The sequence below is a fragment of the Scyliorhinus canicula genome, chromosome 18 (genome assembly GCF_902713615.1).
Source record: "Scyliorhinus canicula chromosome 18, sScyCan1.1, whole genome shotgun sequence".
NCBI lineage: Eukaryota > Metazoa > Chordata > Chondrichthyes > Carcharhiniformes > Scyliorhinidae > Scyliorhinus > Scyliorhinus canicula.
The window spans coordinates 15,078,624-15,090,791 of NC_052163.1; the positions used below are offsets into that span (position 1 = coordinate 15,078,624).

At 55.2% G+C, this 12,168-nt stretch overlaps 1 protein-coding gene across 7 annotated transcripts in view; it reads left to right on the forward strand.

Moving 5' to 3' along the window:
- The window catches only part of afmid (arylformamidase), a 63,503-nt gene that overhangs the window by 18,492 nt on the left and 32,843 nt on the right, over window positions 1-12,168 (forward strand). For all 7 annotated transcript variants that reach the window (XR_005457976.1, XM_038777275.1, XM_038777277.1 and 4 more), the window contains one exon: window positions 11,370-11,460. Coding sequence is in view for 6 of the 7 variants with exons in the window: in XM_038777275.1 (XP_038633203.1) it covers window positions 11,370-11,460 (91 nt within the window). In the remaining variant the exon portion in view is untranslated. The remainder of the gene's footprint in view (window positions 1-11,369; window positions 11,461-12,168) is intronic.

The following is a 12,168-nucleotide window of genomic DNA, read 5'->3' on the forward strand; positions in this document are numbered from 1 at the left end:
TCCCCATGAATTTCTGGCCATCAGGGTCTCCCTGTTGACAAGGGGGACTTGCTTTTGAGCTCTCCCACCCCGCTCACTCCCAGTCAACACAAAAGCATGGCAGTGTGTGGACCTGCTCTTCGCTTTGGTGATGCCAATCTGGCCAGGCTTCCCAAAGTCGCCGATTAGAGATGCGGCACTCTGTTCCCCAAGTGGGTTGGAGGGGCAGTACCAGGGCCACCTGGGTGGCAGTGGCAGCGGCTGTCAGTGCGGGCAGCATGACAAGGTGGACCAGCGCCCAATGTCGGAAGAAGACCAACGACCTCCACTGAGCTGCAAGCGTAAATTACCACCTCTCCCCTGGCATCAGTTCTGCCTGCCACCTCTCAAATCCACCCCCCGACACCCAACCTCAAAAATCACAGGCTGCCAACTTGCTCCCTCCCCACACCCGATCTTGTTACTCAGCACCCTCTGGCACCCACTCACAGATCTCCTTCATGTCCAGTTGTGGTGCCCACACATGCCACCTGCTATGGACACCCCCTGACCCATCAAGTGCGTGGCTCACACTGCCCTCTCTTTATCCCCACAGGAGAAGATAGCCCATAATGAGTGGGAAAGGGCCAAGTCAGGGGTGGAGTGCCAGAGATCTGAGTCCTCACCCCCCCCTGTGAGGAATGGTCCTGGAAATTGTGGGGTTGTCCGAGGAGAGAGCAGTCACCGCCAGAAAAGCTGGCCGGCGCCGCAGAGGTGAGGATCCATTGCCCTTTCACCCAGATGACCTGTCTCAAGTGAGTTGTTCATGCCCGGCAAAATGATCCGTCACTCTCACTGACCACATGTCCATTGTCTCGCAGGATCTCCATCTGACAAGGATGGGCCATCTGGAGTCGACTCCCTCCCCCACCCCCCAACCACCCAAGAGGCCACCTTGGAGGAGAGCCCCAAGGAGACCACCATTGAGGCGTCACAGTTCTCAACTCCACCTTCCACCAACGCGAGACACACATTGGAAAATAGGAATTAGGAGCACAAGTAGACAATTGAGCCCCTTGAGCTTGCTCCGCCATTCAGTCAGATCATGGTTGATCTCTTCCTGGCCTCAAATCGACCTCCCCATCTGTTGTCCACATCCTTTTTATCCACGTTTTACCAGACACGCCTTGGTGGGTGACATTAATGGACAGGCATCTGGGGCACAATTTGGTGGCCACCGCACAGTTGCTGACACACATCAGGTGGAGGCAGAAACATCCAAGGGAGGCAGCATTCGGAGGTCTGCTGGATCCCAGGACAGAGCTGGGTCCCAGCCAGATGCCGAGCCTCTGGACAAAGTTCTCCCAGAGCTGATACAGATGCTAGGACACGGCTGTGAGATTCAGGAGGGGATGTGAGCGACATTCCAGTGAGTGCATAGCCAATTGGAGGAGTCCTAAAGGCTATGGGTGCAGGCGATGATGCCGAACATGACATCAAAGGCCACAGGGTGTGAAAAGCAATAGGCTGCCTCCACTTTTGATGTGCATCATGGGGACGTAGCTGTAGATCGCATAATATGAAGAAGAGTGAGGATTACTCAATGGGCGTGGGGCACTATTTGATGCTAAGGGGAATGGAAATGTCAAATGTTCACAATTAAAACATGTCACACCTGATACATGTGCAGCCTGTCATGTTAATCTTCACACTGTCAGCAGAAAGGCAGGAGTCAAATTTTGGCATTAACTGAGGAGCAACAGAGCTTACCCCACAGTGGCTGATCATTACTCTCCTCCCTTGTGTATTGACCCACTGATGGTGCCAACACATGCCCATCACCCCGGAGTGATGTTACACAGACCCTGTCAGGGTGGAACACGGTAGTCGGGGAGGGGGGTAGTGGTGAAGTGGTGGCAGGTATATGCGTTGAACATTCAGGCGGTGGAACCTCTTCCTGTTGATGAAGGGCACTCCCTGATGCCTGCTGCGCACAGGGCAAATGCATGCCATCAATTACCTCCTGGACCTGGTGATGACAGAGAATCCTTCCGCCTGGACATCTTGGTGGGCTTGGTCCAGCTCAAATTTGATAGAGTATTCTGCTTGGGCACATAGGAGATCTCATGGATGCACTTGTGGGCTGTAGCTTGTGATATGCCACACTATTCCCCACTCGAGCCCTGGAATGAACCGGTGGCATAGACATTCAGGGCTGCCGTGACCTTCACGGTCACCGGGAGCAAGTTTCCTCCTCCTTCACAGGGTGCCAAGTCCACGAGGACATGGCACAGGTGCCGTACTGTCTCTTTGTTGAGACGGAGTCTCCTGCGGTACATACTGTCCGTCATCTCCTAAGACTAATGACGTCTGTACACCATGGGCTGTCGCTGGGGTCCCCCTCTGGGTTCCTCCTCAGCCTGATGTGTGGCCGGGTCTTCAGGGTGTGGGGCAGCTCCCTGGATATGAGCTGCCACCTCCAGCCTGCATCCACACTGCTATCTTCTCTGGCATCTGGCCGCCTAGGTTGTCATCAGCACCGTGATGACATCCTCTGCAGGACTGACACCACCATCCGTTTTGGTCTCTGTGAGGCATTAGAGAAGGAGAGAGACCGACAATTAGTTCTGGTTTCCACCCGGGACCCTTAAATCCCCCAATCCTCACCCACCCTTAAGTGTACTGCTTTCTCAGAGTGCCATCCAGCAAGCCAGTTGTGCTGGAAATCCTAACTGTGCACACTCAACCCCGGCCACAGCAGGAGCTCCAAGACCCTAGACCCCAGACCACAGTCAGGAACATTAGGGAGACCGTGCTCAGGTGCTCTTCTCTGATCCACGCACTCGCGAGGATACCCTCAGTGCTGAAGCCCAGCTATTGAGTGTTTGATTGTTGGCTGCTGCCTCCATGGCGCTGGCGCTTCTGGAGGTCAGGCAAAGTGTTCAGGCTTCAAAGTTTGAATGAAATGCGATGTAATAATCATTGTCTGAGACGTGGCACATGTATTCATGAGAATCCATTTGAATAATATTTTACTGGCAAGAACAGTCAACATTAAAAAAAATAAATTTAGAGTGCCCAATTCTTTTTTTTTCCAATTAAGGGGCAATTTAGTGTGGCCAATTCACCTAGCCTGCAGATGTGAAGCTAGAGGCTGCTCACAGTCAAAGGGAGTTAAAGTGACCGTCAGCATATAACCAAGAACATGGCTCTCTCCTGGATGTGTTTGGTTGGACAGACAGACAGTAGCTGTAGTTGCCTCTGTTATGGGTAGCCACAAGATTTAGAGATGGCTTGAAGGCCCCACAGATGACAAATCCCAATCCCCTCCTCCCCCACCGGCCCAGGGGTGACCCCCAACCTGGAACACCAGCCCCCCTGAAAAAGCCCGACCCCTCCCCCTCCCAAGGCATTCCCCCATCCTCCCAGTGTTCTTGAGTTGCATACCTTAAACTGGAAATGGCTACCCACCTCCCCAGTTCCCCTCAGCAGCCACTGCACCAGCTTCACGTTTTTAAAAGAGGAGTACCAAATGATGCCCTTGTGATTTCTTGCCGGGGAGCCGGTTAATTCCCGGGAGGCCGTTAAATTTAATGCCAATCTTGCAAATGAGATTGAAATGAAAGCAAATCAGGGTTAATGATATGCTTGTCATATTTGGGCAAGATCTGGACCTCGCCGTCAGGAGTGGGCCGGCTAGATAGCAAACTGAATCTTGCTTGGCGCAAATCTCGATTTTGGCCTTTTCTGCTATTTACCGGCTGTGCTCAGATCCGTGCCGGGCGCAATGGGTAAACCGCGCCCAATGTGAGAGGATAAATACAATGATCACTTTTTTAAAAATAAATTTAAAGTACCCAATTCATTTTTTCCAATTAAGGGGCAATTTAGCGTGTTCAATCCACCTACTTTGCACATCTTTGGGTTGTGGGGGTGAAACCCACGCAAACACGGGGAGAATGTGCAAACTCCACACGGACAGTGACCCAGAGCCGGGATCGTACCTGGGACCTCAGCGCCGTGAAACTGCAGTGCTAACCACTGCGCCACCGTGCTGCCCACAACGATCTCTTCAAGGTGGCCAATGACTATAGTCCTGTCGTGACAAATAGGTACGCTAATCATCTTCCTAGAATTACACCATTCCCAATATCATAGATGCATTTCACAGCCAAATAATTGTAAAGAACCAGGCTAAAATACGTTTATTTGGAAAACAGAATACCTACCCTTTCCCCAGACATCACTGCCCAGAAATTGTGATCTGGCAGAATCGAATAATGTTTCACAAGACATAAAGTGATGTTATGGATCATTTACATCAGTCATTTTCAAACTCAGTGTGGCGACATGCAGGTGGTGTCAGGGGAGGTCGCGACATTTCTGATTGGGGGGAAGAAGTTCCCAAAGACCGCAACCGGCTTTTAAAAATACTGGCCACGACTGGCTTTCAAGAATGCTGGCCAACCCGCGCATGCCTGCCCCCTTCAGCCGGATGTAGCAGTGCAAAGGTTGGCGCCAGCAGCACAGATCGCCGCCTCTGGAGGTCAGCGCGAACTGTGGCTGAGAACATGGTGGGCTTGGGCATGGTGAGCACACACTGGCGTCACATGCTCTGGGTGCGAAATCACTGGAGAGAGATTCCACCATTTTGTAGCTGCCAGCAAGGAAGCAACAAGTCTGGAGAACTTAAAATGGATTGTTTCATAATAAGGAACAGAAAATCAGAGACGCAAACAGGCCGTGATCTCACAACTAAATCTGCTGGAGAGAGCTGCTCAGGACAGTCCACAGCAGGACAAAGCAGTGCTGGTGTGACTTCCAGGGCCACTGGTAAACAACCCATTAAGAAGAAGCTGAAATCAGGAACAAAGCAGTATGAAGATAATTTCTTGAGGTATGGCTTTATTAATTGTGCCAATGCAAATCAGGATGCGTAGCCCATGTGTGTTATATGCAGGGAAGTCCTGGCAAAAAAAATTCCTCAAAACGTTAAAGGCATTTGAAGACTAAGCGTGGCGAGTTCGAGGACAAACCTCTTGATTTTTTTTCAATGGATGCAGTGAGAACTTAAATCGTCAACTGAAGTTCTTAGCAGAAATGTAACATTGAATGACAAAGCAAGTGAGATCGTGAGGAGCAAGCAGGCTCACCTTTAGGATTAAAGGTAAGAAATAATGGTCAGTCACAAAGTTCAGCCGACTTGCTCACGATGGTTGGCCAGTTCGTAAAAGTGGGTCCCAGGAAAAAAAGTTTGAAAATACTGACCTGCATGATCCCCTTATCCCTACTGAAACCTAGGTTTGAATCACATTGAAACACAATAAGTGCTCATGACCTCTGAAGCTCTGTGCTGGAAACTCCAAGTCATGGAATCGACCCTTTTAGTCCATGTTTCTGTGCCTACTTTCTAATATTTGTTGTTTTAATTTCCATTTTGAAAGTGATATTGAGTGGTGATGTGCTTCATTCGGGTGAAACAAACTGAATATCTTTTTAAAAAAAATTTGGGGCGCGATTCTCCGCACCCGCGGAAAATCGTTCACGGCCGACTTTTGCGACGGCCCGACACGGCCCAGTTCCCGACGTATTCGCTTCCGGGAAATGGGCTAGGAACGGGGCCGCGTCAATCACGTGCGCGATGACGCCGGAACGCGATGATGACACGAACACGCCCACGTGACGCCGCCCGACGCTGTGAAAAGGCGCGGGCAAGCACAGAAACTGTAGGCCAGGATGTCGGAGCTCAGGAGAGCAGCCCCGCGATTCTTGGAGGCTGACGTGGAGACGCTGCTCGAATCAATCGAGCAGAAGAGGGGCGTCATCTGCCCGTGTAGAGGGCATCGCCACCCTGCCAGCGCGGTGCGCCAGGCCTGGCGTGAGGTGGCTGCTGCCGTCAGTGCTGTGGGGCAGACCCCTCGCTCTGCAGAACAATGTCGGAAAAAGATGCGCGACCTCACCAGGGCTGCCAGGGTAAGTGCCAAGAGGGTGCCCCCTGGTCACAACCATCCCTCCCCCCCTTTACTTAATCACCCACCTCCCCCCCCCTGCACGGGGGGTGGAGGGGGATTGGGGCAGAGTGAGTTGAGGATGGTTCACAAAGTTGTCACCGACCCAGCGCTCTGGCCCCCGTGGAGAGATGCAATGGTCTTGTTACAACTTGACCCCCAACCTGTGCCAGTATCTGAACGGACTGCTGATACCTGCCGTATTGTAATGATCTACCTATGCCCCCTCCCCCAACAGGACAAGACCGCTCACAACACCCGTGAGCGGAACAAGACTGGAGGGGGTTCGCCCATTCTGCACCCCCTCACCACGTTTGAGCAGAGGGCACTGGACCTTGTTGGGGGATCTGCCACCCGGGAGATCGCGCAATGCGAGGTTGGCGGAGCTGCAACAAGTGAGACAACCCTGCATGACAACCCCCCCCCCCCCCCCCCCCCCCCATCCTCTGTCCCTTCACACACCTTGCCCACTTGGACACCTCCCCCATCCTCTGTCCCTTCACACACCCTGCCCACTGGAACACCTCCCCCATCCTCTGTCCCTTCACACACCCTGCCCACTGGAACACCTCCCCCATCCTCTGTCCCTTCACACCCTGCCCACTGGGACCGTCCAGCGCCCGGCCGAGCGTCTCTAAATAACCCGTTTCACTCTCTTCCCTAGGACGTGATGCCGAACGACCAGGGCCGTCTGCCTCCAGGCGGACACAGGCGTCTGCCCCCACCTCACCCAGGGCCGCACGACAGAGGGTGCCCGATCAGCGGGGAGTCCCATCCTCCCCAACCGAATCTGTGGAGCAGGACGCCCAGAGGGCGGCGAGAGAGAAATGGCCCTCGAACGCCCTGCGGCCTCTCAGTGGGCCGATGACATAGAGGAGGCGTCCACCCAAGACGACCTAGAGCTTGCGGCACAGCTATCTCCCACACCATCCACCATCCCAGAGACACTCTGGGATCCCATAGACAATGGTCTATTTAGTGATGAGGCTCCTGGGTCACAGTCTGGGTCGCACATCACAGCTGAGCAGGTGGAGGTCGGAGCAGCCGAGGGCCCGGACTGGCGGAGGGCAGGCCAGGCCCAGCATCCAGCTGGCTCCCAGACGTTTTCAGAGTTCCTGGACTTTCTCAACCCACCCGCATAGTCGATGCATTAAGAAACCCAGGGACACAATGACGGAATGAGGACTGTCTTCCAGACTCTGCAGACGCTGTTAGAGCAGTCGAACCGCGTCCACGAGCAGGGAGTTGTGCCACTCATGGCAGCAACCCAGGCCGACACCGCACGGGTGGCATCTGCGGTGGAGGCAATGGATCAGGTTATGCAAGGCGTTGGGCTTAATGTGCACGCGTCATCCTCGGCCCTGGACAGGGTTGCCCTCTCACAGGCAGCAATGCGCCAGAGCCAACACGACATTGCCGGCATGCTGCGGGCCTTGGCAGAGTCTCAGCAGGTCATGGCCCAGTCGCAGCACGCCATGGCACAGTCACAGCAATCGATGGCACAGTCCCAGCAGTCAGTCGCGGAGAGCATCAACCGCCTGACACATGTGCTGGATGGCGTCGTGCACTCACAGGTTGAGATCGCACAGACCCTGGCGGGAATGTCTAACTCCCTGGACTCCGTCTCTGCAAACCTTCGGATCCTGGTGGATACCGTTGCACGCCTCCAGGACTGGCAGCGCCAGGTGTCGGTGGCACGACGGGGCACCTCCCCGCTCGCACCTCTGTCCCAAAGTGAGGCCCGGGGACCACCGGGCTCCCCGAGGGAGGAGGAGGTTTCGGGGCCCGTCCGATTAACTCCATCACGGGACGTCCCGGAATTCTCAGCCTCCCCCCGTCCCATCCCTGGTGCATCGGGTGGGCAGCAGGCAGAGCAGGGTGGCACAACGGCACCCGAGACGCCCGCAGAGCAGCCTGGCCCATCAAGGCCGGGTCGCCCCAGGAAACGCTTGCCGAAGGAGAAACGAGTCGAAGGGGGCGATTCGCAGCAATCCTCCTCCACTCCTGCTGTATCATCTGGGGACTCACGTAGACGTAGTGGTAGGGCCCGTAAGGCAACAAAGAGAAACACTGAGTAAGTTGGTACGGGTGAAGGGCACAGTTTAGTTGTAGGGGCTAGGGCACCTGTAAATTATTGTTAACATTAAACGCACTGTTCCACCTTACTTGTAATACCGTGTGATTGTTCCACAGCCACAGGGATCGTGATGGTGACCGAGTGTCACTGGGGTTGACGAGCGGTGAAACTTCGGTGCTGGGTGCACAGTCCCTGCCCCTCCCCCCACCCCTTCCCACAGCTACCCCACGTGGGCACGTGATGGAGTGTCAGTGACGATCTCAGTGGCCACCAAGGTGGATGGTTCAGCTATTGCCATAGGTCAGACTCTCTCTAACGATTAACGATTCTGAGCTCACAGCTCATCGCAGAGCGGGCTGTCATCATTCCACATGGCACTGATCACACCCGCTGACACAGCCATCAATGTTGTGCCATACCGTCTGGACCCAGTGATAAGGGTGATGTCGAAGTGGAGCAGTGTACACTGAGGGGGCGGGGGTGGGGGGGGAGGGGGGGGGGGGTGGGGTTGTGGTGGTGGCAGTTGTGTGTTGACCCTCTGCACGACTAGCGATGCAGGTGGTGATTTGGTGTTCAGCGGGGACGTCGCATGCGACGCGTGAACCGTGCTGCCACCAGGGCGTCGCGTGCCTGCCGTCCTCACCAGGTCCGTCGTGCCGCCTCCTGGGCATCACCAGCACCTGGGTCGTGTCTGCGTGCTGCGCCCGGCACTCCGCCAGCCTCCTCCTCCTCCTCCCTCTCCTCCTCCTCCTCCTCTGTGCTGGCACCACTGCCACTGGCTTCTCCCTCCGCCTCCTGCAGCAGGTCATTTCCCCTCTGCATCGCGATGTTGTGCAGCGCACAGCAGACCACAACAATGCGAGCGACCCTGTCGGCCTGGTACTGCAGGGCCCCTCCGGAGCGGTCCAGGCACCTGAATCTCATCTTCAGGAGGCCAAGGCAGCGCTCCACCACACCCCTGGTTGCTTCATGGGCCTCGTTGTATCGGGTTTCCGCATTGGTCTGAGGCCTCCGTATAGGCGTCATCAGCCAAGACCTCAGCGGATAACCCCTGTCGCCTAGCAACCAGCCCCTCAGCCGGGGAGGACGTCCCTCAAACATCGCAGGGATGAACGACTGCGCCAGTATGTAGGAGTCATGCACACTCCCTGAGAACCTTGCACAGACGTTCATGAACGTCATTTGGGGGTCGCATACCACCTGGATATTCATGGAGTATGTCCCCCTCCTGTTTGTGAACACCTCCCTGTCCCCTGCAGGCGGGCGCATGGGGACGTGAACACAATCGATTGCCCCCTGCACCATCGGTATCCCGGCCACGAAGGCAAATCCACGAGCTCGTGAGTCTTGAATTGCTCGGTCCTCGGGAAAGGTGATGTAGCGGTCCGCGATGGCATAGAGGGCGTCGGTCACATCCTGGATGCACCTGTGGACCGATGACTGGGAGATCCCGGAGAGGTCCCCGCTCGGAGACTGGAAGGAGCCGGTCGCATAGAAGTTAAGAGCGACCGTCACCTTGATGGCAATCGGGATCGCATGTCCTCCCCCTGTTCCACGTGGGGCGAGGTGCGCCACGAGGTGACAGATATGTATCACCGTCCGCCTACTCAGCCGGAGTCTCCTCCTGCAGGTGATGTCCGTCGTTGTTAGGAAAGAGATCCGGACACGGTACATCCTCGGCCTTGGTCGTCGCCTCTGGTGCCGTGGCTGTACCCTCACTCTCTCCTCCTCCCCCTCCTCCTCCTCCTCCCCCCCCATGCTGCTCGACGACTGGCAACTCCTCGGCCCTTCCCTCTGCTGCTGCAGCTGGCCCTGCATCCACTGCGGGTTGTGCCTGTGGACGCTGCTCCATCTCCAAATGCAGTGCAGCGGCGCCAACCACTGCGCAGAACATAGCCGTTCTGTTCGCAGACATTGTGCTAACCTACAGAAGGGTTCTGGGGGGGCAGAGAAACGGGACATGTTAGACGGAGGTTAGTCGACACCTCGGCAGCCGCCTGCCACGGGATACCTGTGTGTCCCGGTGGCCTGGTCGCGCTGCTGACACGCGGTCAGCCTAACCCCTGGTCACTTTCTGCATCCAACGGGCAGTAAACTACGTCCTCTTCACCAGTGCATCAGTGGCCTGTGGCCGTAAGCCACAGGGGAACCAGCGGCCGTGTCCTCGTGACCGGCGCACCATGGCATGGTGGCAGACATTTTGTAACCGGGGTTGGACGAGTCACTCGCTCACTCTCTCCCTACTCCCCCCCCCTCCGTCTCCCACACTTCCCCCCCCCCCCTCCGTCTCCCACACTCCCCCCCCCCCTCCGTCTCCCACACTCCCCCCCCCCCCCCCCCTCCGTCTCCCACACTCCCTCCCTCCGCCTCCCCCACTCCCCCCCCCTCCGTCTCCCACACTCCCCCCCCCCCCCCCCCCGGTCTCCCACACTCCCCCCCCCCCCCCCCCCCGTCTCCCACACTCTCCCCCCCCCCCCCCCCCTCCGTCTCCCACACTCCCCCCCCCCCCCCCCTCCGTCTCCCACACTCCCCCCCTCCGCCTCCCACACTCCCCCCCCCTCCGTCTCCCACACTCCCCCCCCCCCCCCCCCCCGGTCTCCCACACTTCCCCCCCCCCCCGTCTCCCACACTCCTCCCCTCGCTCTGGTTCGTCAGCACGACTGGTTGACGAACTTGAAAAGCAGGTGTGTTGGCCGGCGTGAAAACATGGCGTGAGGACTTCGGGACTTCGGCCCATCTGGGCCGGAGAATAGCGGGGGGCCAATAAGTCGGGCTTCTGGTCGTGTCAGGGGGTCTTTCGAGGCCTTTGCCGGGAATGCCGACGTGTAGTTTGTGCGGGGTTTGGAGAATAGCGGGAGGGTGTCGGACCGGCGTCGCCGTGAAAATATGCGCGGCCCGCTATTCTCCGAACCGGCGTGAGAGCGGAGAATCGCGCCCTTTTTGAGTACCAAATTATTTTTTCTCCAATTAAGGGGCAATTTAGCGTGGCCAATGCACCTAACCTGCACATCTTTAGGTTGTGGGGGCAAAACCCACGCAGACATGGGGAGAATGTGCAAAGTCCACACGGACAGTGACCCTGGGCCGGGATTCGAACCCGGGACCTTAACGCCGCAGTCCCAGAGCTAACCACTGCACCACCGTCCGCCTCAAACTGAATATCAATCAGTCTATTGCAGGTTCCGAGAAATCAAATTTATTTGGTACTTTGGTCTGATCACCCAAATCAGGTGAAAATAGTTTAAAGTTTCACTTGTTTTATTATATTGAGAGTGTTTGATGTGTGGTGAAATGTATTACTTTGTTCACGTTTTTATTTGCTGTAGGAACTTGAAAAGCAGTATTCTCCGAGTCGCTGGTCGCACCGTATTGACAAGGATGTAGTGATAGAAGCTCATATCAGAGAAATTACTAAAGGTGCGTATTGTTGCAATTTTTCTGATTGTTACCTTCTAGTCCTGACGTTTCCACAAATCAGATTTGGAAATGTGACTGAATTCTTCTCAGGGTATGTGGGGGAATCTGGCAAAGCTGTATTTATTGTCCAAACCTCAGTCATTTGAGAATCAACTGAGGGGTTTTGGTCACATGTAGCTACGACAAGCTTTCTTCTCTAAACCAAGTTTCGGGTCATATGCCATTCGTTTTCTGAGGAGGACTTGGACATGAGGGACTTCAATTATATGTATTGGACAGACACTTGCCTGACTGAGCAGTTTTCCCAGACAGCGCCATCCATAGGTAGATGAATGCTCCCAAACAATCCATGGGCAATAAATGCTGGCCTTGCCAGTGATGCCCCATATCCCATGGACAAAGCATAAAAAATAATTAGTTGCACAAATCTTTCAGGAGGCATCCTTTACTTTATACCTTACTTTGATCTCTTCTCGTGCCTGACTTGGGCTTTTTAAGAATCAGTATTGACATCAGTCAGAGACAGCAGAAAGGCTTTGTGAGTGAAATAGCCTCTCCAATGTCAGCAGGAGAGATAGCATTGTGAATCTATGTTTCTTTCTGTTAAAATTACCTTCAAGTGGATTAGTGTACACATATTCTTTATTTATGTAATGCCAAGCAAACTGAAGTTGAACTGACTGTATCAAGAGACGTCCATTGTACCCG